We start from the raw sequence: 25,206 nt of genomic DNA on the forward strand, positions 1-25,206 counted from the left end.
TATTTTTTCATATGTTCTACTGTGGAAAATGCCTTATTTGTGCCTCCTGTGGACAACCTTGAACTGACAGGACCTTAAGGATTTTAAAGAAATTCTCAGACACTTAAGAACTGAACATGCATGCTGTTGAATAACACAGCTAGCCACCCCACTTTTTGTTTGTTTGTTTGTTTGTTTGTTGTTCTCCTCTCTGTCCCTTACTGTGGTATATCATGTCAAGCATTTTTACTCACTCATGATGATGACTGTCTGTCCTATATGCTCAGTATTGTTTGTAAAATATTTGCTACAAAACAAGAAACTAAAGTCTGAAACCCCCCCCCCAAAAAAACTGTTCCCTCTGGATGAACCTCCAGTGGATAAAATGTAAAAAAAAAAGTGCCCTCTGGATGCCTTACTTGAGGTTTACATGTAAAAAGTGCCCTCTAAATATCCTTTTCATGAACTTAATTTAAAAATAACCCAGCTAAAGTGCCCTCTTGGATTCAACTGTAGCAGATAAAACATAACAAAAGTTCTTCTAGACATCTTTCCAGGAGATAACATGTGAAAAAGTGCCCTCTGGATGCCTTACTTGTGGTTTACTTGTAAAAAGTGCCCTCTAGATGCCCTTTTAATTACCTTAATTTTAAATTAAACTTGCTGAAGTGCCCTCTTGGATTCAACTGTAGCAGATAAGACATTACAAAAGTTCTTGTAGACGTCTTTCCAGTAGATAACATGTGAAAAAGTGCCCTCTGGATGCCTTACTTGTGGTTTAAGTGTAAAAAGTGCCCTCTAGATGCCCTTTTAATGAATTTAATTTAAATATAACCCACTAAAGTGCCCTCTTGGATTCAACTGTAGCAGATAAAACATAACAAAAGTTCTTGTAGACGTCTTTCCAGTAGATAACATGTGAGAAAGTGCCCTCTGGATGCCTTACTTGTGGTTTACTTGTAAAAAGTGCCCTCTAAATGCCCTTCTAATGAACTTAATTTAAAAATAACCCAGCTAAAGTGCCCTCTTGGATTCAACTGTAGCAGATAAAACATTACAAAAGTTCTTGTAGATGTATTTCCAGTTGTTAACATGTAAAAAAAAAAAAGTGCCCTCTAGATGCCCTTCTAATGAACTTATTGTAAAAAGTCCTCTATGGATGCCTTACTTGTGGTTTACATGTAAAAATTGTCCTTTAGATGGCCTTCTAGTAAACTTGAGGCAAATAAGGGCCCTCTAGATCAGGGGTTCCCAAAGTGTGGGTCGGGACCCCCTGGGGAGTAAAAAAATAGTAAAATAGACAAAAAATAGTAGCTGAACTTGAAATAAAACCTTGAAAATAGAAAACGTAATGAGTTTTCTGCCTTTCTTTATGCCAGATGACTCCTAACGTTAGGGTCAGTGAACAGTGAATTATCAAAAGCATGAGTAGCAGTGGGTTAATTCTTAATAGCACAGGAAACACAGCCTCATGCTCATGTAGGTAAGCTAATTTTCTGCAGACCAGCTAAATGAAGCCACATTAGATAACTTTGAGGGAACAGTGGGGGGTTGCAAGTCTTCTGCCTGCAAGTCTTCAGCACCTATATTTTGGGGGTTGTGGGCTGAATGGTTTGGGAACCCCTGGTCTACATGACCTTTTAGGGAAAAAAAAACCTTCTGTCATTTCTTATTTTCTGACAAATCAGTGTTTCCGTCAACAGCCTTTTAGACTCTGTTCAAAACAGCAATGAACTACAGCATTTTGTTTTTCTTCTCCTAGGTGTATTTTGACTTTTTGTATCAGAAATGAAACCTTTTATATAAATTGAAAGCTGACCTTTTCCTTGTCAGTGAATTTTGACTTTTTTTTCTCTGAATATAACTGAGCCTTTCTCTCAGAAATTCAGCTTTATCCAAAACATTTAGTCTTTGTTCTTGAAGAGCAAAGTTAAAACAAAAATCCTCACCTTCCAATATTTTTCCCTCACCCCTGGCTCTAGATCTCTTCTGTAGTATCAACTCTCCTATCCACTGAATAAAAACATAGTTATAGTGACGATGTAAAATTTACCTTGTCTGCGTCCACTTTGCCTCTTATGAACTCTGACCTCCAGAACTGCAGGGCTTGCTCCAGAGAGAGGCCGATGCCTTTGAGGAAGAGGCCGTACTGCATTCGACCACCGTGGCGCAGATGATGGTTCTCTCTGAGGCTCTGATGGAGCTGTCTCATGCAGAGCGGGAAGGACTTTCCTGAGAGCTGGAGAGACACAACAATCATTTACTAACATACAGACACATGCACTACCAAAGTATATCTGTACCTGTATTATTTTTTACACACAGACTTGTCTTCCTATCTTTTATTGTGCAGAAGCTCTAAGCCTCTAAACCTCTAAGCGACCTGTCACAGAGCACAGTGGTATCTTCATTCTGACGAGTAAAGAAGAGATGGTCAGTGAAACTTACTGAATCAATTTGTTCCAGGGAGATTTTTCCAACATTCTTCTGGATGCTGTAATCCTGCCCCACATAGGCATGACTGAAATAAGAACAATGAGATTTATTTGAAAAAGATCAGGACAGTGACAGACAGGACTGAATATCTTAGATGTAATATCATTTCCAAAGGGCTGCCAAGAAAACTAATCTAACTTTGGAGGCACATTCCCTCAATGGAAATCAGGCGAAGAAGTGACAGTAAAGACAGGACATCAGAATAACAGTCCATATCTTTTTTTTTTTAACCTCAGTCATTGGTTTGGTTTTCTTGAAACTCTGGCAGACACCAGGAAGTGATTATGCCACTTCAAACAAAAGTGATTTGTAAAGCAATTACACCGGGTTAGCTCTGCCTAACCTCTCTGGCAGCGCTGATGGAAAAGTGTCACAAACTTTGCACTGCCTGTGATTTTTCCAGGAAATGTAGCCACAGGCAGCCAGCTTGCAACACAATATAAAAGCTTTCAGCAGTGGCTGCAGAATCCATCACTACTGGGTTACCTAAATGGTCAACAGGTAGTGATTAAAAACAGAATGGAGTACCATGAGTTTTTGGGGCCTATAGAAACTGATCATCTTGCAGGTAAAACATCAGACTCCTGAAGGCATATATAGGAGCTGAGAGACAAAATCCTTAAGCCTTAATAAACAGACATTAATTAAAATGACAATCACTGAGAATAATGCTTCAAAGAATGGACAAATTAAGGAAATAAAAAAATAATACAATATATCTTCTGTAACATCCTGCAAAACTGATTCATGTCTGATAAATTGCTGTCAGTGGAGAATCCAATCTCCCTTGAGTCCCGTGTGTCAGAGCTTTTAATCCCCAAACCGTGGAGATTATTGGCAGGCTCACTTTTCCCTAATCCCAATCAATGATCAGGTAACATGACCTCAGCTGAACCTTAATTTATGTTCTTTCTTCTATCCAAAGTAAGAGTAAAAAGAAGCTTCACTATGTTGAGCTGCTGTGTTTTTCTAATTAAGCAGTAATTAAGCCTCATAAATCATAATTCAATGGATCCTGTCCTGTTACATTTTGTTTAATATTCTTTAGATAGTGAACACATTCTGAGGACTTAACATCCAGTTATTAAAAGAGGGGTCTTAATCCAACATCACTTCTTGTGCGTTCTTCAAGTATGGGAGTTGGAGGACGACTTATGTGCTAATATTGTGTTTGGTTTTTTTTCTCTCTCTGCTTTTTGTTTGTTTGTTTATTTAGTCTTTGCTAATCTTACTTTTTGACATGTGTCATGTCTTTTTGAGTCAAAGGTAAGGCAAGGCAGGTTTATTAGTATAGCGCATTTCAGACTTGAGGGCAACTCAATGTGCTTTACATTAAAAGATTAAAAGCATTGGAAACATTCAGACAAGCATAAAAGAACACAATTAGAATGGCAAATATAATAAAACAGAAAAGAAAAGGAAAATTAGAAATATGTTAAAAATAAAATCAGGTTAAAGCTAGGGTTGGTAGTCTCGGAAAACCAGCATGAATTTGAATGTAGCTTTTCCTCATGACTCCGTCTAACCCCTCCCCTCCTCCCTCGGAGCTCCTCCAAAACGACGCCCCCCCCGCCCCCCGCTCACATGCACTAGCGCCGCTGATTCTTGACCATATGATCGTGACTGATTCAAAACCGGTCCTCACCAAAACATTATCATAGTGAAAGTTAAAAACACAAACAAACATGGCTGCTGTTAGTACTCACAACTATCATGCTAGCATTATCCAGTTGTACTGGTGACACGATATCAGGAGAAAAGTTATAACACATATATAATACTGTAACAGCTCTACTGTTTGTTAAACGTGTTCAGTGTAGATGTTCTTAATTCCTACAGTGTTGACGGTCAGTGAAGGCATCAGGAGAGGTGTAGAGTGTGCGAGTGGGAGAGAGGAGAGGAGAAGTTTTTCATTCATTCAAACATTGATTGTTGCTTTGTTGGTTGGCGTGATCACGGCCGACAGTGACCGGTTATTAAAGCTCAACGTGTTCACGAATCGGGTCGTCATCCCTACAGCGGCCGGACATTAATTATTCTGCTTGTTGGTGAGAGCTTTTTAGACTCTGATCCGGACTACAGTCCTGAGCAAAGCACCTCATCAGGTCAGAGGGGACAGGCCCGAGGGCGAGCGAGAGGGGCAGTAAATAGAGTCAGGGGAAGTAGAGGCAGGAGACGGGGACTCGGAGGAGTGCACGCCGGGGAAATGTACGCGCAGGAGGAGGGCAGAACAGCTGGACGGGATTTGATTGGTTTAAAATTTGGGGAGCCGAAAAACGGTGATTGGTTAGTGTTTTCCCAGGTTTACTCTGGCTGTAGACAGCAGTTTTTTTTCACTCTTTTTTAGGAACACATCATGTAATGATTGCCATCAGGACATAAAGATCATTTTAACCAGTATGACAAAAAGTGTATCTAAATCTGATTACCAACCCCAGCTTTAAAGTAAGTTAAAATAAGCTAAGACAGGAAGGCAGTGTCAAATAAAATGGTCTTAGTCTTTGATTTAAAAGAGGTGAGAGTTGGAGTGGACCTGCAGATTTCAGGGAGTGTGTTCTAGATATGTGGTGCATAATGAGGTCTGTTATTATTATTCTATTTATCTTTTATTCTTTAGCTTTTTCTGTGCTTGGGGGAAGGGGTGACAGTACATATCTTTGTCTGAAAATCTGCTTTGTAAACAAAATGATCCTTGAATTTTGTTGTTTTGTTCTGATAATGATAAAATAATAAAAACATATATTGAGAGAAAATGGGGGGGCTTAGCAGTAGAGGCAACAAACATGCTAGCTAACATTAAACACATTTAAGGCATGTTTTGTTTATGTTAAATGTGAATTATTATAATTTAATATCGATTGAAGAACACCCAGCTTTCACGAGAAGCCTTCCTGAAGCAAAAGTCTTGCTTTTCCTTAGTTCAGCCTACCCTCAAACACATCTTTACTGCATCATTACTGCATCACTTCTGTTTAATGCCAAACAACCAGCACTCTTTACATCACAGCTGGTACTGATCACAGCTGATAACTTCACATATAAACCATTTTATTCAGATTATGCATGGCACAAGCTAAGCTCTATACTATGAAAATGCCTCTATGTGCAAAAATGATGCCTATCATAAATAAATCAAATGATTGACTTCAACTAAATAACTTGAAAATAAACCAATAAAACTGAGTGTGTGAGATATACAGGGGGACAGTGCACATATTGCATTGTCCTCATTACTTCAAGACCGAGTAACCTCAACAACAGGAATAGATGATTCTGCACACGTCGTCCTGCACCACAAGTTCACAAAACATCTGGACTTGTCTGCGGGGACAGATTGGGTTTACTCAGATCTGCCACAAGCCTCCAATGTTCTTCGGTGCCAAAGATCAATCCTGCTAAATCTCTTTTTCAACAGAGTCCTGGCCAAGTGGCTGCAAAGTTATTAATCCTGATGCTTACCTGAGGTGGTTAAGGAGCGGTTGGAGTCGTTCATCAGACTGCACCGCTGGTAACGAGCGGGCTGTCAGCTGTAGAGAAGAAGGACATCACAAGAGTTGTGATAAATAATGCGGGTCAAAGGCCTGGAACAGGAACATTGTTAAGTGCAAAGATTGAGTGCCACCAAGCACAGTGATTAAAATACAAGAACCTGGGTTAGTAACCTCAGCAGGCTGAAGCAAACTGTGTTTCAAGTACAAACCCAACTCCCAAAGTTAGGACACTTCTTAAAATGTTATTACAAGCAGATTTTGATGTTTTGCTAATCATTTAAACCATTTAATGAATTAAAAATAGAGCAAAGACAACATATCAAAGGTTGAAACTGATTTTTTAAGATAATTTAATGAAAAATATATATTCATTTAAAATTTGAAGTCAGCTACATGTTTCAAAAAAATTGGGATAGGGACGAAAAACACAGAAAAAGTTGTCTAATGCTAAAAAAAAAGACACTGGAGGAACATGTTCCAACTAAAATTGGTAATTTGTAACAGGTTAGTAACATGACTGGGTGTAAAAAGTGAACTCCAGAGAGGCCGAGTCTCTCAGGAGGAAAGATGTGAAGGGGTTTTCCACTCTGTGAGAGACTGCGTGAGCAAATAGTTCAGTAATTTTAGAATAATGTTCCTCAGGGTATAATTGCAAAGGTTTGGGAATGTAGGTTCCTTATCAATGGTAAATATTATCATTTAAAGCTGAAGAGAATCTGGAAAAATCTCTGGACAAAAGGAACAAGGCCAAAAACCAGTACTAGGTGGCCATGATCCAAAAAGAGACACGACTCTGTAGTGGAAATCACTGCATGGCCTCAAGTAACGTCCAAAAACTATTGTTTATGAACTTGTTGCTGCATCCACAAATACAGGTTAGAACTGAACCATGCAAAGAGGAAACTATATAAACATGATCCAGAAATGATGGTGACTTCTCTGGGTCCATTGAAGATGGACTGAGGTGAAGTGGAACACTGTCCTGTGACATTCTCTTTGGAAATCATGGACACTGCTCTCACTCTAAAGCAGGGGTGCCTCAGGTCAGCTGATCTGCTGCTCCTGGAGGTACCGGGGGCAAAACGGAAGCTCAGAGGGCATAAAGCTTTTTCTGTTGCTGCTCCAAAATTATGGAATGAGCTTCCCCTCCACATTAGACAAGCCTCCTCACTGTCCATTTTTAAAACTCGTCTTAAAACCCATTTTTATTCCTTGGCTTTCAACCCTGCTTGAGACTCTGCTCCTGTTTTAGTGTTTTATGGTTTGTTTTTATTTATTGTTTTATTGTTTTAATTGTTTTATTATCCTGTGTTTTAACTGTTTTTATGCCTGCGTTGTTTGTCAATTTATGTACAGCACTTTGTTCCGGCTGTGGTCTTTTTAAAGTGCTTTATAAATAAAGTTGAGTTGAGTTGAGTTGAGGGGTTCCCAAATTTTTCAGCCTGTGAACCCCAAAATATAGGTGCCAAAAACTTGCAACCCCCACTGTTCCCTCAAAGAAGTTTAATGTGGCTTCAAGTAGCTGGTCTGCAGAAAATGACCCTACTTATATGAGCATATGGCTGTGTTTCCTGTGCCGTTATGAAATAACCTGCTGCTACTGATGCTTTTGATAATTAACTGTTCACTAACCTTAAACTTAGGAGTAGGGATGTACATTTTAAGTATTTTCCATGATCGATTTTTGGAAATGTTAACGATCAATTATCAATTAATTGATAAGAAAAAACATTATTATTCTTACGTCAAAAACAATGCCAAATAGGTTGTTTTCCCCCTAAATTATATTTTCTACAGTAACAAAATGCATATAACTGACGGGATTGAATACGGGCACATGTTTGACACGCAGAATATCAACGATCAGGCTCATTAAAATATTCTCCGCGGACATAATCTTATAAAGTGAAGTCTCATAATACTAAAAGAAAATTACTTCAGACTCACAGGGTCCAGTTTTCTGTCTACTCGTTCTTATTGAGAAAAATAAACATGTGTATTCGGTCAGGTGTCAGCCAGGAGCGCAACCGGGTCAGAATCAGGAGAAAGCTCAGACGGCTCTGATGTTGCTGATCTGCAAACGTAGCGTACCAGAATTCCCCACCGGTCTGTTGCCTTCGTATCCAAAGGTGGGAAATATCCTGTTTAAAGCTGTCAACCTTTGTGTCTGTGTCGTTGTTGGCAGCAGTTTTGTATTGATCCTCTTTTAAAAAGCGCACGTGGAGACCTGACGCGCAGCCGCAGCCGCCAGCTGAGCGTCTCCGCTGTGCGCAAAACCTTTAACAACTGAATCACATCCAAACATGCTTTAAACTTAAAACACCTCCCTGATAGATGAGTGTAATATGAGACCACATGATGTTTGTTCCACGTGACGGAAAATTGATTACAAAAATGTGTGTTTCGAGTAATTTCTTAACAATCAATTAATCGATAATCGATTAATTGTGGTCATCCCTACTTAGGAGTCATCTGACAACAAAGAACGGCAGAAAACTCATTACATTTTGTATTTTCAAGGTTTTTATTTCAAGTTTAGATACTATTTGTGTCGATATTTTTTACTAGAATTGGTAAAATGCACAAATTTTAGATTACTTTAAAAAAAATAATACAATCTGGAAGACATCTCATGACCTCTCATTTTTGTCTCGCGACCCACACTTGGGGAACCCTTGCTCTAAAGCAGGGGTGTCAAACATGCGGCCCGCGGGCCAAAACCGGCCCGCCAGAGGTTGCAATCCGGCCCACGGAATGACTTTGCAAAGTGAAAAAATTACAGATTAGACATTAACTGCAAATTTGCAATAAAAGTAACTACTATTTTAAATTTGTCCTCTGAGGGTCGCATACAATCATAGTGCTGATGGAGCGCACCTGAACAGCACTTTTTCCCGGGACTTTTTTCTCAAAGTGAGAAAATAGATTACTTGCTGTTTGCATAATCCGGTTGAGATTCATTAAGTCTTTTTAAAGCACTATAAGATGATCCACTGACTACTAACACTAGCACAACACCCCTGCATACAACACTGTCCAGCAAGCAAACAGTTCCTTTCGGAGCTGAGGGGTCCAGGATAGCCAACTTTACCTTCTTCATTATTATAATCTCTCTGTTCTTTTGCAGTAAAAATGACACTCTGTGTCAGGTGAATTGATAACTTGTTTGGTGTGTTTGCAGCAGGTTTCAGTGCTTAAAGAGTAAATGTTCTGCCCCGCTATGAGACTCATCATGGAGAACTGTTTTTGTAGAAAGATAGTTGATTACATTTTCAGCACATACTTGTACTATTTTGCACTAAAACAAAGGGAAAAATGTAAAGTTGTCGTTATTTATAGGTTATTATGTTATGATTTTACTGGTCCGGCCCACTTCAGATTAACTTGGGCTGTGTGTGGCCCCTTAACTGAAATGAGTTTGACACCCCTGCTCTAAAGGGTCCAGTATTAGAGTTTCCTGACGTTCAGTACTTTATGTGGTCAAAAGGTTCTTTGTGACTCTCATGAAGTGATTGAGAAAGCAAGATTTTCTGGACTGAGATGATGAAATATTACCTACATCTCCACAAAGTGGCTGTTCAATAATCATAAGGGTTGAAGTTAATCCCTGTTGTGCCCCCTTCATATTGATCCCATGTTCCCTCACCATACTATGCAACTACACTATACAATGGTTTGTTGAATATATTTCCTCTGTGGGGACAACAGCACTGTGAGGCTCAATTTTGGCATCACAGCGATATTACAAAAAATAATACAAATATTGCAACAAAACAATACAAGACTTCTAATTATAAGACTGGCAAGGATTTCAAGTTCTGTAGTGTTTGGCAGTGGTGGGGAAAAGCTGGTTTGGTTAGAGGGGGCTCTTAAAACTGACGCTGCAGCAGCCTCTGCATTTTTATTCTCTCGGTACTGAAACAGGGAAACATGTTTACTGACTCAAAGTTAAAAGATGATCAAAAGGCATAGATAATGACACAGACCTGAACACCAGCCGCATATAAAATAACTATCAGGGGATCTCCTTGAACACCTGTCTGCTGCTTTTCACACCCTGTCTCAGACTGAACAAAGGTCAGCTGGGTGTGAACTTTATCAGCTGTGAGTGACTGATTTTTTAATTTAGGCACAAAAAACAGACGAGTGCACATCCCTCCCTTAAAAAAAACAAGACAACGATTTTGATCAGCGACAAGCACACCATTTCAAGGTCTGCTTTACTCACACACACACAAATGTAGCCCACTGTGTTATATTTGTGTTGTTCTCTGTTAAAATGAACACCCAAACAATAACTGGAGTCATATGGAGTAGCAGCTTTCAATTTCATGCCTTTTTAATGACACATTTTCTGCTATGTCCCCTTGTTGTTCCCAATGGAGGAGAATAACCATTATAGTAGCAACACAAGCAGTCACAATGGCACAGTTACAAGAAAAATAGTTTGGGAGCATTATTCCATTCCAACAGTTAGTGGTCCGGATAATTACCAGGAAATGGGAAAAGGGTGGAGCTGGACAAAGTTGTTCTTTTGATTTGTTTTTCCTCTTAGAATCTGCCGGTCCCATGGTGGAGGAAATGCATCCATGTTTAAGCAAATCAAGCTCATGTTGACCACAATGCCAACATTTATACACCAAGAAAATGACTAGATAATAGCTCAACTGGCTTCAAGCCCTGGTTCTGAGTACCCCATTCTCTTTCAAACATCTCTCCATGGAGTAGTCCCTCCCTTTCTCTTCAAATACAAGGAGTAGGGGAGGTAGTGCGTGCAGCCAAACCCAGGAGGCGTGAGTTCTAGCCTGAACAGGTTTCTTACCCTGGGTCTGCTTTCCCTGTCATCTGTCTAACATCCTTCTGCAGACCCTTCCCTCTCTTTCTGAAAATAAGGAAGTGGGGAGGTAATGCGTGCAGCCAATCCAAGGAGGGTGAGTTCTAGGCTGAACAGGTTTCTTACCCTGGGTCTGCTTTCCCTGTCCTTTTTCCTACAGACCCTTCCCTGTCTTTCTCCTCTTACCTCATGAAAACAAGGAAATGGGGAGGTAGAGCGTGCAGCCAAACCCAGGAGGGATGAATTCTAGCCTAAACAGGCTTCTTACCCTTGGGCGCTGGTGGCTTAGCAGTCTAAGTGTCCCACATATAGAGGCTATAATCCTCGTTGCAGTGGTCGCCGGTTCGACTCCCGCCCAGTCGACCATTTGCTGCATGTCTTCCCCGACTCTCTACTCCCTACATTTACAGTCTCTCTTCAGCAGTCCTATCAATAAAGGCAAAAAAAACACCCCAAAATATAACTTCCCTTTCTTTTCTCCTCTTACCTAATGAAAATAAGGAATAGGGGAGGTAGAGCGTGCAGCCAAACCAAGGAGGGGTGAGTTCTAGCCCAAAAAGGTTTCTTACCATAGGTCTGCTTTCCCTGTCCTCTGGCTCCCATCCTTTTACAGACCCTTCCTTCTCTTGCTCCTCTTACCTTTTGAAAACAAGGAAGTGGGGAGGTAGTGCGTGCAGCCAAACCCAGCAGGGGTGAGTTCTAGCCCAAACAGGCTTCTTACCCTGCCTCTGCTCTCCCTGTCATCTGTCTAACCCCCCTTCCACAGACCCTTCATTCTGTTGCTCCTCTTACCTTGTGAAAATAAGGGAGTGGGGCGGTAGAGCGTGCAGCCTAACCTAGCAGGGGTGAGTTCTTGCACAAACAGGCTTCTTACCCTGCTTCTGCTCTCCCTGTCATCTATCTAACACCCTTTTACAAACACTTCCCTCTCTTGCTCCTCTTACCTTGTGAAAATATGGGAGCGGGGAGGTAGTGCGTGCAGCCAAACACAGGAGGGAAACACAGCAGGGGTGAGTTCTTGCACAAACAGGCTTCTTGCTGTAGCTGCCCTGTCTTTTAAACATTTTTCTTCTTTTCTTTTTTTGCATGTGGTTTTGATGGGGCGGAGAAAGGGAGTTGGTTCTTGGATTCTGGAGTTGTCTCGAGGTGTTTTGGGCGGACTTGAAGAAACCAACCTCCGGTCTAAAAATCAAATGTCCAATGGGGAAGAGGGGAAGTGCTTAAAACTGCAGTTCCTTGAGGATCCGCTTGAGGCTTACCATACACACCAATTCAAAAAAGACGATCTTTACAGCAGAAATAAACATGTTTACAGCCTGGTACAAAAGATGAGTGTAGTCTTGATAGCTCATTTCTCGATCAGCACACACTGTACTGGGGTGAATTTTTTCACAATGTGGTAATTTCGAAGATATTGAGATTAAAAGTCTTCCAATGAGAGCCACAGCTGATTTGATTGACAGGCGGGAACACTGTAGCTGTTGGCTAGGAGGCTCAAAGCCCGTCACAATCGCTCGACAGCAGCACTATGGCTGCCGCCGACGATTGACCTCAAAACAGCGCTTCAAAAACAGATGGGTGACGTCACGGATACTACGTCTATTATTTATACAGTCTATGGATGAGACACCAGTGAAGGGAGGTGTCCGCTTGATAACCTTGTCACGGTGTTGGCTCTCGCTGCCCATCTGGTACCACAGTCGGGGTGTGAGGGCCATTCAAGGCCAGAGTGGTGGAGTAGGTAGTGACAGCACTTTGAATACCTGGAGCTCACTTAAATCAAGGACTAGTATTTTGCGCTGATTTCAGTTCTGTAAATGACAAAATCTAGTGTCAAATATGACTGATCACTATAACCACGGGGATTCTTTCCCCTTCTCATACGAACATACTTTGTTTTCTGAGGCATGAAAAGCACAATAGAAGAGCAGCAGGTCAAGGTCTGATGCCTGGCTTACTCAGCATGCATTCTGAGTGCTTCAATTTGTCAACTGGTTTTTGTTAAAGGTCACAGGCTAAGCGGAGCAAACTCTACATCATGAACACAGTCATTACCTAGAAACACGCTCATTCAAAGTGACTACTCAGAAAAACACAACAAGCAAACAACAACCAAACCGCAGAATAAATGAACCATCATTCAACCGCCAAACTGTTTTCAATGCACAGAGAAATGTAGACTCAAACCGTCTCTTTGCAGAGGAAATCCACCTGGTGTCTCTTTTTATTGGAAAAACCAATACTTGAAGTTCACAATCATACTAGTCTAAGGCTGGTTGTTACCAATACACACCTGTATGTGGTAGGGATGGGCATTTGAAGTCAAAATACTATTTGATAATCATTGGCATCTATTCAACGATTATTAGAATAATCATTTTATAGCCATGCTCAGTCTCTGGAAATACGTGTGTAGTAGTTTGAGATTCAGAAACGGAGAAAATCGCCTTGACTGTTGCTAATGTTTTCTTCTTGTTTTGCTATTTAATGCAGATAGCATTCTTCTTCTTCAGACGCTCTATAGCCACCGCCTGGCAGGAATACCATATTACAACCAGGCACCACTAGAAACAAATTATACTTTTAAAATGAGAAAATATTAGAAGTAACTCTATGATTTTTACAAAGTGAAGGGAATATTCAAATATTTGAAAATCATTGCCCATCCGTAGTATGTTGTTGTATCTTGTCTGTTGCCACTTTATTTGTGGGAAATTGGGCCCCCTTTTAAAAGCTTTAAATAGCTTCCTTGGGGTCGCCCCTTTCCACACATCCAACCATTGTGAAATGTTTACTGAATATATATAGATGTACATTTGTGATGATGTGTGTGAATAAACTAAACTAAACTATGTGGTCCAAAAATGACAAACAAGTCATTTTTCTGGTATTCTGTATGACAACTTAGAGTTTGCCTCCTGATACAGCCCGCCAACTTAACAGGGAAGACTTCATGTTGTGACCATAGACTGTATAAAATATGGACGTAGTATCCGTGACGTCACCCATCTGTTCCTGAGAGCTGTTTTGAAGCCAATCGACGGCGGCGGCCATATTGGAAATGCGGAACTCAACCACGCAGAGTGTGGCGTAAAGGGGAGGAGTTTGAGCCTCTTAGCCAACAGCTATGTGTTCCCGACCGGGAGTCTAGTCTAGTAGTATCTTCTGAACCGTCGTGTTAGAAAAAAATTCACCCACCGCACGGTGTGTGACAATAGAGAGATTAGCTACTGTAGCCAAGCCGTTTTTTGAACCAGGCTGTAAACATGTTTATTAATGCTGCAAAGATCATCTTTTTCCCATTCATGTCTATGTGGTTTCCGGTGTTTCTGCAGCCAGCCTCAAGCGGATTCTTGATGAATTGCAGTTTATAAAACTTGAGACCGGAGGTTGCCGCTTGGTTGTGACGGACATGTGAACAAGCTACTCTGGAATCTTGTGGGGGTTGGACTCCTGCTAATTTCATCATTTTATAAGTGCATAATGTAAAAGAGGCATTACATGGCTATCAGATGGATGCCACTCCCACTCACTAGACAAACTCACAATTTTTCTCTCTTTATTTAAGGATCTGCAATGCACCATCAATGGTGGCCATCTTGTCTGTGATTAGCTGTGATGATTGCAGCTACAAGATCCAACAGCCAAGCTGAACCCAATAAACGCCTCGTTCCTTACCACAATGTCCATCAAATTACAAAGAAGTTGTGTGAAGGCATTTGTGCTCAGAGACCTACTGTGTGTATGAATCAAACCTTGATGGTGAGGGCATCAGGGATCAGACACGGCGAATAAACTGGAAGAATATGTCCTCTTTTATCGTTCTGCACATTTCTGCTTCTTCTGATATAGCTCAGGGTTTCCAATGCAAATCTTCCCTTTGCCACTATTTCACATATGCTCTATCTCAATGCAAATCTTAATGCTTTCAGGATTACAACAGGTATAGAATTCACACATACTGCAGGCTGAGGACATCAAATCTACATAAAACCAGATCAGAAAGGCTTAGTCAGAACAGTGATGATACGCTTATCTTAAAACTGGCACATCCCATCATTTCCTCTCTGTGTCTGTAAGTCACCTACACTATATTTTGTTACACTTCATAATAGAACGAGTCAGCTCATTATCTATTTAGTGCAACCGCCTGTGGTTTTTCAGCAAGCTTGTGCCTTTCTCTTAGTGAGGACCCCTTACTCTGTTGCAACTGAAGCTCTGTTGTCTCCTCACATGTATTATAAAAAGTGCCTCTGGTTCCCAAAACATCATGTTCCAGCTCCCTCGGGGCATTGAGTGCAATGCACAAGCACGCCGATGCAGCGCCATCACCGACCCCCTTCCTCTCCCTTTAAAAAAAACATCATGCCTGCAGGGAAAAGAACTACTTTCATACTAGCTGTCCCCAGACTTCCCTGCAGACATTTTATGTCATGCGTGCATACTTATTCTCCTCATCTGAACCCTGAGATTCCTCAAGTTCCCCTTCGGGCCCTGATGGGGACTGCCACAGCAGGGAGTTTAATGATCTTGCTTATAGAACCGGGCGTACAGTGTGAGAACATGTATTTGCATAATGTACATCTACAGGGAGTGGATGCAACAGAAACTATTGTATGTTGCATGTAGAAGCTGGGTGAGTCAGAGGTGGTACTTGTGAGGCAGAGTTGTTGTTGTTGCAATGAATGACTTTATATTGTAAGATGTTTCTATTATTGAATTAAACACACATGAATATTTAATGCAGTGATTACATCGGAAGTTGTCAGGCTCCTCTTGGGAACAAATTCACATCTGTTATTTAAGCTTTTCATTTTATTGCAAAACTAAATGCTCACAGTACGAGAACCAGAAGCTCTAACAGTCTCCAGTACAAGGGTGCGGTATCCAGTATTAGCAATTACATAAGTTAGTACACTGATTTGATCAAAGCCTATCAAATGCATTTAAAAAAATAAATGTTTCAGGTAAATTATGATTTAACAATTATTAAAATCAATAGTGTGCAACTAGCAACAAATCTGACGTCAGTTTCAGATGGCTAAATATCAGAAATCACAGTTTTTCCACCAATATGGAGTTTTTTTTTTATTGCTTCAGAATTAAGGGGTATATGGTATTGGCCAAAAGGTGTAGCTATCCAAATTGAATAGGGAAGGAAGCGAATCAGAATACGGTATGAAGTAGTGTAAAATGATGTGAATAAAATGATGACTATTGCACCACACACTATTAATGCATGTCTTGTCATCTAAAATGTGGGGTGTGTCCTATACACCAGGATGAAATACAAATGCATTTTATTGTGTTATGCAACTTAACACAGAAGTTAGCGCCACAAGAAGTAAGCAGCTGCTTCACTGCACCAGGCTAGTGGTGCCACTCCATTACAGCTCTCCTCCCTCTTTAGGTCATTATCATGTATTTAAAGAAAACAGTGGTATACTGTAAGGGAAGTGGAGTGCTGCTTTGACTGAAAAGACTTCTTCAATTGCGCAAATCTCTACTAGTTATAGGCAGTGGATCTGTCCTTACTAGGGACGACCACAATTAATCGATTATCGATTAATTGATTGTTAAGAAATTACTTGAAACACACATTTTTTTATCAATTTTCCGTCACGTGGAACAAACATCATGTGGTCTCATATTACACTCATCTATCAGAGAGGTGTTTTAAGTTTAAAGCATGTTTCGATGTGAATCAGCTGTTAAAGGTGTTGCGCACAGCGGAGACGCTCAGCTGGCGGCTGCGGCTGTGCGTCAGGTCTCCACGTGCGCTTTTTAAAAGAGGATCAATACAAAACTGCTGCCAACAACGACACGGGCACGAAGGTTGACAGCTTTAAACAGGATATTTCCCACCTTTGGATACAAAGGCAACAGACAGGTGGGAAATTCTGGTACGCTACGTTTACAGACCAGCAACATCAGAGCCGACTGGGCTTTTGTCCAGCGGGACTGATTATGACCCGGTTGCGCTCGCGGCTGACACCTGATTGAATACACATGATTATTTTTCTCAATAAGAACAAGTAGACAGAAAACTGGACACTGTGAGTCTGAAGTACTTTTCTGTTAGTATTATGAGCCTTCACTTTATAAGATTATGTCCGCGGAGAATATTTTAATGAGCCTGATCGTTGATATTCTGCGTGTCAAACGTGTGCCCGTATTAAATCCCGTCAGTTAGATGCATTTTGTTGCTGTAGAAAATACAATTTAGGGGGAAAACAACCTATTTGGCATTGTTTTTGACGTAAGAATAATAATGTTTTTTCTTATCAATTAATCGATAATTGATCGTTAACATTTCCAAAAATCGATCACGGAAAATACTTAAAATGTACATCCCTAGTCCTTACCTCACAGATATCACTGCTACAGCACACAGAGCTTAACTAGCGTACCCGTAGCTAGCAGGATTGTTAACTCTACATGAGAAAAACAGATGGTACCAGGAGGAGCTGCACAGCTGCACAGAAACTGCACATTGCTGAATACAAAAGTCTTCACAGAGGAAGATAGTTGAGCCTTTGGGAAACTCACACAAATAAACTGCATCTTTTATACTGGTGCGACCTATAACCCAGATTTTACAGTACATTTGTTTGTATTGTTCTAGTAATGGAGGGCATTTGTTATCGGCCAATACACAAATATCATCTCTACACTAAACATTCATTCATTATCAATTTGTTCCAAAACAGCAGCGAGTTGGAAACCATTATATGAAAAATCACTCTCTCTTCTAATACTGTTATCAATGGTAATGATGACTTCAAGTTCCTCCAGGTAATGTGATATTGAATATTGGCGAGTATGATAGTAAATGCACTTATTGGATACCAATTAGCTACACATGAAAAAATCTACATCTCTTAGGTAAGCCGTCATTAATACATAGCACAGAGTGAGAGAATGGTTATTGCATCAGTGTAATGTTAGCTATGGCGAGCAAAACTTCAGCAACACTGTGTTTATTTTCTCACTTAAACTCAAGCAAAGGTGTCTGAATCAAGCGGCAACCTCAGGTCTAAACATATGTGTCTCAAGTGTCCGCTTGAGGCTGGCTCCAGAAGTACAGGAAACCACATACACACCAATTCAAAAAAGCCGATCTTTACAGAAGATGTAAAAATGTTTACAGTCTGGTTCAAAAAACGAGTGTAGTCTGGATAGCTAAAGAGGCACAGCTGACTTGATTGACAGGCGGGAACACTGTAGCTGTTGGCTAGGAGGCTCAAAGGCCGCCTCTTTACATCACAATCGCTCGACAGCAGCAATATGGCTGCCGACGATTGGCTTCAAAACAGCGCTTTAGAAACAGACGGATGATGTCATGGATACTATGTCCATTGTTTATACAGTCCATGGTCTGAATCAGTACCAGGTAGGAAAATAACTTGTATCGGCAAATAGTCAATACAAACCAGCTATATACAAAACATGATTTATCCATCAACTCTGAAGGATTACAAAACACTTACCGCCAGAGCTTTGGAGAGTCGAGTGCGGAAGTCGTTGAGGACAATAGTGACGATGTCCTGGTGAGGGATGTATGCGTAACCACCTTTCAAGTACACCTTCCTCGTTCGCACCAGATCCAGGGCATCTTGAAAGGGAACCTTTAGAATGAAACTTTATTAAATTAGATGAGGACCAGAAACATGTTTTATTAGATTAATACATTATTATTCTGTTTCCGTACATGGTGACCAACCCTCTGGCCTTCATAATCTCTAATGCTTAAAGCTGATCCAGGGATTTACACTTATTCCTGTGATGTCCCATAAAGTTTGTTTGATGATCTGGATCCGCTGGAAGCATAAGAGTGTTAGTAACAAGCCTAAAATGTAAATTGAACATCAGGTTACAGGCCTTGACATTTTCTCTTTTCCTTTTCTTTTTGTTAACAGACTGCAGACATAAATCCATTCAGCTGTGAAAGGCCAAGGCAGTGATCTGACAATCAGCCAATTATTTTCAGGCCCTCCTTTCATACTGATTTAAAGATTTCTCCACTTTGTGAGCATTTCCTAATTCAATAGAAATGATGTCATAACATTTCTGTTAAAGTAAGGAAGGATTCTGAAATGGAGAGTGGGGAGACTAGAACTGGGAGAGCCTGAATTGGCCAATAAGTTGATTTAAAGTGCCTTAGAGGGCGGTATTTGCACATTTATTTCATATAATAAGATGGGCTGTCTCTGTCTGACAAAACATGAGCCCCGGAGGTGGAAGAGTTAGAGGGAAGAAAAGAACTGAGCAGACAAATCAGCGCCTTTCTTCAATGTGGAGGATGTTTTATTTCTAAAAAGAGACTGGGCAGCTCACCGGCCTGCTTCCCTGGCACTGTTGGGCAGGTTATGATTGCACAGCTTGAGTGACACTAATGAGAACGTCGTCCAGCACTGAGGCAACACAAACACTCATCTAAATCTGAAGATTTACAACATTTCCTCTCTGATAAGAACATGATTGTTTTCTATGAAGTCTCCTGGTGTTGTTTTCCTCTCTAAACCATTCTGACTGCAGAGTGATTGTGATTAATGTTTGAGTGGAGGTTGATATCTTAAAGACATCTCTGAATGGAACCCAAATCATGTTGACAGATGACCTAGTAATTATTCCCATGTAATGAATTATTGTTAATAACCTTCAAGGGCAGCTCCCACAATAAACCCTTGAGCATCTACAGCACAGAGGGTACTTTTAGAGACAGTGCTTTAAAGGAATAGTTAAAATGATCTTCTATGCATATCTTCTCCTTGTTTGGGTTAAGTTCTGAAAAACTTGGAGCACTGGCTTAGCTCAGGGTTTAAATGGCACACCTTTTACAGAGGCTGTGGTCCTCAAAGCTGCATGGTCATCCCCAACTCTCTCTAGAGTAGTTACCTATTCCATCCACTGTCCTAACCAGTGTTGCCAACTCCTCAGTGAGGAAAGTAGCTATTGGCTGTCCTATAAGTCGCTAAATGATGTCATCGTTTAATTTGCATAACTGGAATTGGAATGGAAGCTGCAGGAGAGACGTGTAACAGATTAAAAAACAACCTATATGTTTATAACTACACTTAGGAGCCTACAACAAGTCAAAGTAAAACATTACATTTTTCAACCATAACATTTTCAAGATGTTTATGGTATAAAATCTACATTAATACCAAAAAGAGACAGTAGGCGGGATCAGCCGGCGGTGTCTTCGTACATGCGTGATACATTTGGAGTCTGGAAGCTGAGGGATGAACGCCTCCTGCTCTGAATGCCGCCTAGGAGGGACTCACAGCAGCATCCACTGCTCGTTGAGTAGAGTAAGAGCGATATATGCTTTCATGTCAGTCTCAAAAAGTCTCCATTTAACACCAGAAAAAGTCGGTAGTCTCTTTTTTTAAAAAGAGTCACTTGAGGGGTCTGAAAACTTGCTAAATATAGCGACAAAGTAGGTAGGTTGGCAACACTGGTCTTAACAACTGAATAAAGGCATGAAAAGGCCCAAAATAATCTTTAAATTTTTTTATTAAAATTTTTTTTTTCTTTTCTTTTCTCTTCAATGGTTGTGACAGGTTGGTACTGTTGTTTTTGATTTCAGTGATATATCATGAACCCTGACTTCACATCCTGATGTGGGAGGGACTAGGGAGGGGGGAGTCCAATTATTCCACGACCACTCAATTGAGTATAATATGTAACTCAGAATGTGAGAAAAACACAAATAAAGTCTATACAAAAATTGTATTAAATAAATACAAATATTCTAAAAAAAACTCCATAACTGTTAATCACTACATCTTTTGAGTGACGGCTCCTTACTGGAAAATATAAATACTCCAAACCCAACACATTTTGTCTGTAAACCAAATGTTCATCTGAAATGACTTTGTTTCACTTCATCTTGATCATGATGTCATCAGCATCATGATCTCAAACTCCATCAGAAGGTTTTACAGACCCTCTTTGAAACGACTATACTTCACTTCATAGGGGCGCCAGAGACCCCAGGGAGGGTGCAAGGCTTTGTCTGCTCTGAGGTTGTCAGAATTAGAGTTGTACTTATGACCTGAAATCATGAGAGCACACCTGCTGGATACAACTGTAACATTAAAACTGATGTTTAATGCATCACTTTTTGTCCGTGAGGGTCCCATGGGGGCTGAGCTTTTACTTAAAGGCCCTGTGAGGAGTTTTGAACTGAATGAGAAACAGACTGAAAATGATACTGATGCCTCTTTATGACCTTCAATAGCAAAGAAGACCATCAGCAGCAACACTGACTCTTTCTCTGTTGTCATTTTTTAATGCCTGAAACCGCCCTGAGGGGGTAGGTGTCAGACCAGGTGATTGACATCTCGCTTCAGAAACAGCCTGTATTTGACTGTTTTCATGGAAAATAATCACATTGCCTGATAAAGTTGACTGTCAAAAGACAACAGGATGAGGTTTTTGTTGAAAACACTACTTTTGCATGTATAGGACAAGAGATAAGAGGTATTACTTTGTCCACAAGGGGGCGCCAGAATCGATACAAAACAAAAGTTCCTCACAGCAGCTTTAAAGCTAGAAGAAGAAATGTTGGGAACCGCTGCTTTACTTCATGAATAAAAATGGTGGAGTGTCACTTTAGCAAAAAACTCCAGAGTTAAGTTTATTGTATTTATCTGATCTTTTTAACTTTAACTGATTTTTTATTTTGTTTTCCACCCTTACTTATTTTATTGATTTCACTGTATTGATTTTATTCTATTTTGAAGTATTTGTATGATTATGTCTTTTATTATTGTACAATCTCTGTTTTATCAGGCTGCCCTCAAAAGTATCTAAAGACTCTTCAGCTAGTTCAAAACGCTGCAGCTCGAGTGCTGACTAGAACTAGGAAAAGAGAGCACATCTCTCCAGTGTTAGCTTCTCTACACTGACTCCCCATAAAATCTAGATTATAATTTAAAATCCTTCTTCTAACCTACAAAGCTCTTAAAAATCAGGCACCTTTGTATCTTAAAGACCTCATAGTGCCCTACTACCACTCTAGAACGCTACGCTCCCAACATGAAGGCCTGCTGGTCATACCTAAAGTCTCTAAAAGTAGTATGGGAGGTAGAACCTTCAGTTATCAGGCCCCTCTCCTTTGGAATCAACTACCAGTCAGGGTCCGGGAGGCAGACACCCTCTCCCCTGATTGTAAAAGCGTCTTGAGATAACGTTTGTTGTGATTTGGCGCTATACAAATTGATGATTTTCCGTCTCTCTGTTCTTCTGTGAAGCACTTTGGGCTGCATGCTCTTATGTATGAAAGGTGCTGTATAAATAAAGTTGAGTTGAGTTGAGTTGATCAACAATTCAGGACAACTCTTTGTCAAAGTTGCAGAAACAATATAGTTCCATTATGACTTGTGTGGGTGTGTGAAGCGTTGTGTCTTTATATAAAGAATCCCTCGTCTATAAAGAAGAGACGTACTCTAGAGAAGTTATAACCATCATGATAAAAGACTGAGTTGATGGCACTGTGCCTTGATGTCTGGCATATTTCATTGACTGTAGAATAATACTGAATAAGAAAATCTCTTTTGTGGAGGCATAAGCACTTAACATTCTTAGCCGCCTCTATGGAAACAGAGGCAGAGGCTCGAGTAACTCACTTTGTAGAAGTCCTGATCCACCACTGTGATTCCACTGACGGCGTAACTGGAGTTGACAAGTTTATCCACCAGAGTCTTCTTCTCTTCGACACTAATCTGAAAAGTTATTGATGAGGAAGATGAGTTTCAGTGAAGAGCTGCAGAGGCAGAGCTGTGTCAGTGTTAATACAGTGAAGGTTGACGCTCGTGGAGACCAAACAGCATTCATCAGATGAGTGCTCCGTCACTCGTCCTTGCCTGACACAGTATGTGTCGATGAATAATGAAGACTTCTTGAAGTATTTACTTTTGTCTCATGAAAGGCAGCTGAGTGCTTCTCTTTGGAGTCTCAAGTCACACTTAAATGTCAAAGAAACTAAACACACTGATTTAATCCAGACTTTTTACTTCTGATTATAATAACTGGAACATTAAACAAACTTAAGCACATAAAGAGAGAATACTGTTTGATTATGAATCCATCTTTTGCTTAAAATATGTACTTAAAAGGAAAAACTTTCAACATTTACACGTTCTCATTTCTATTGCTTGAAACTCCAAAAGATTCAAAGGTGCTGTTAAAACAATCAAACAGCTCCCTCTAGTGAAATAAGACTGAAAATCTGAAGCATGAATACAGACAGCTTGTTTGTGTTTTTACACTACAAACAAGGACAGCTGTGTGTTTCAAATGTACCCTTTCCTTTCCTCATATCACATATCAGGGCCCTACAAAGGCAGAGGGGACACATCCTGCACAAAATCTTTATGGTTGAAAAATTGTGGACAGAAGTGTTGAAGCTTTGGATTACAAAGACAAGCAACATTCTCACCTTTTTAGGGATGGTATAAAAGATTCAACTAATCGATGTTTACCGTGTCGTATTGAAGATTACTCTTGTGGAGAAATTCCAGCTTCAGCTTTGAACCCAGATCATTGAAGCGGAAGCGGAAAAGATCCACTTCCTGTTGTATAAACCAACGTCTCAGGTCCTCCCTGTAGGATGCAAGCGTTTCAAGTTCCATAAAATCTGACAAACTCCCATCTGATGTTTTATATTTGACATCAAAACAACATTATATACTGTGGAGACAACAGACTTACGTTTGGCAGTAGGCGAGTCTGAGGATGAAGTGGGAGATGTGGTCCTTTCTTCGTTTCTCGACCTCACTCGGTCCAGTCTGAGGTTTTCTGTCCTCCTTAAAGAGTCAAAGTAGGCACAGATGTCTTTATGAGCAACTCAGAATGCCAGATTGTGAAGCAGATTCTTTGTCACAGTCATTTCAATGATAGTGTAAAGGCAGATTATGAATCAATATGTGTATGCGTCCCCCAGGGTTCGGTGCTTGGTCCCCTCCTGTTCATCATTTACTTGCTCCCCCTTGGTAACATCATCCGTCAACATGGCCTTCATTTTCACTGCTACGCTGATGACATCCAGCTCTATATTTCCACCAAATCCATAACCACTGTAACACACTCCACTATCACTAACTGCCTCTCTGAAATAAAAACATGGATGCATACCAACTTCCTATCACTGAACTACGACAAATCCGACCTCATAATCATTGGCCCCAAGTCCCTCACAAATCCCATTCCAAATTTCACTCTCACTTTAAATAACTCTACTCTATCTCCTGCACCTCACATCCGTAACCTTGGAATCATTTTTGACAGCAACCTTTCTTTTCAACACCACGTCACCCAGCTCACTAAAACGGCCTTCTTCCACCTCCGAAACATCGCCCGCCTCCATCCATTCCTCTCTTTCTCTGCCACCGAAACCCTTATCCACGCATTCATCACATCCCGTTTAGATTACTGTAATAGCATCCTGTACGGCACATCATCCAAAGTCCTCCATAAACTGCAATACATTCAGAACTCTGCTGCACGCCTCCTCACCTGCTCCCGCTCCTGTGACCACATCACCCCCGTCCTCCAACATCTTCATTGGCTCCCCGTCCCCTACCTACCGCATACAGTTTAAAATCCTCCTCCTCACCCACAAAGCCCTCCACCACCAGGCCCCTTCCTGCCTCACTGACCTCCTCCACCATCACACTTCCCGTAACCTGCACTCCTCACACGCCAACCTCCTGTCCCCACCTCACAGAACCAAGCACCGAACATGGGGGGACAGAGCCTTCTCAGTAGCCGCCCCCACCCTCTGGAACTCACTCCCCTCCCATATCCGAAACTGCTCTGACCCTTCAGCTTTCAAATCTCTTTTAAAAACTCACCTTTTTCATTTAGCTTTTAATTTGTGATTGTACTGTTGTTTTGTTTGATCTGTGTTATTTGTTTATTTTGCTAGTATTGATTTTAACAATTGTACAGTGTCTTTGAGTTTTTGAAAAAAGCGCTATATAAATAAAATGTATTATTATTATTATTATTATTATTATTATTATTATTATTATTATTATTATTATGTGACCTGTGTCAGTATTTAAGGTCATACCGGGTTATTGGTGGTCAATTTCTATATAAGGTAGGATGCTTTGTTGTGTCGGCAGGTGTTCCACCAGGAAAGGTGAAACAGTTTTTGACCATTGAAGCAGCATGGTGCTGCAGGAGTTATGTGTGAATGTTCTTCTGTGAAATGTCATGTATTGGACACTATTGGAGCACAGATCATGGATATAAATGGACCGAGAGTTCATGATTCAAATATGACCTGGAGTTTCATTCATGAAGCACCGTAAACCACAGCACGTCAATTAGGCATTCCAGGTGCAGCGCCTCAGTGGCTTAAAGCTTTGGCTTGGCCTCTACAGATAGTAA

At 40.6% G+C, this 25,206-nt stretch overlaps 1 protein-coding gene across 1 annotated transcript in view; it reads right to left on the reverse strand.

The window, feature by feature from the left end:
- prim2 (DNA primase subunit 2) overlaps positions 1 to 25,206 on the reverse strand; it is a 49,861-nt gene that overhangs the window by 22,439 nt on the left and 2,216 nt on the right. Inside the window, exons 4-10 of the mRNA XM_034682525.1 lie at positions 23,521 to 23,615; positions 23,292 to 23,412; positions 22,437 to 22,532; positions 18,291 to 18,428; positions 5,935 to 6,002; positions 2,428 to 2,500; positions 2,033 to 2,218 (exon numbers count right to left, since the gene is read on the reverse strand). Coding sequence (XP_034538416.1) covers positions 2,033 to 2,218; positions 2,428 to 2,500; positions 5,935 to 6,002; positions 18,291 to 18,428; positions 22,437 to 22,532; positions 23,292 to 23,412; positions 23,521 to 23,615 — 777 coding nt within the window. The remainder of the gene's footprint in view (positions 1 to 2,032; positions 2,219 to 2,427; positions 2,501 to 5,934; positions 6,003 to 18,290; positions 18,429 to 22,436; positions 22,533 to 23,291; positions 23,413 to 23,520; positions 23,616 to 25,206) is intronic.

Source organism: Notolabrus celidotus, chromosome 4, assembly GCF_009762535.1.
Source record: "Notolabrus celidotus isolate fNotCel1 chromosome 4, fNotCel1.pri, whole genome shotgun sequence".
In the NCBI taxonomy this organism is placed as follows: Eukaryota; Metazoa; Chordata; class Actinopteri; order Labriformes; family Labridae; genus Notolabrus; species Notolabrus celidotus.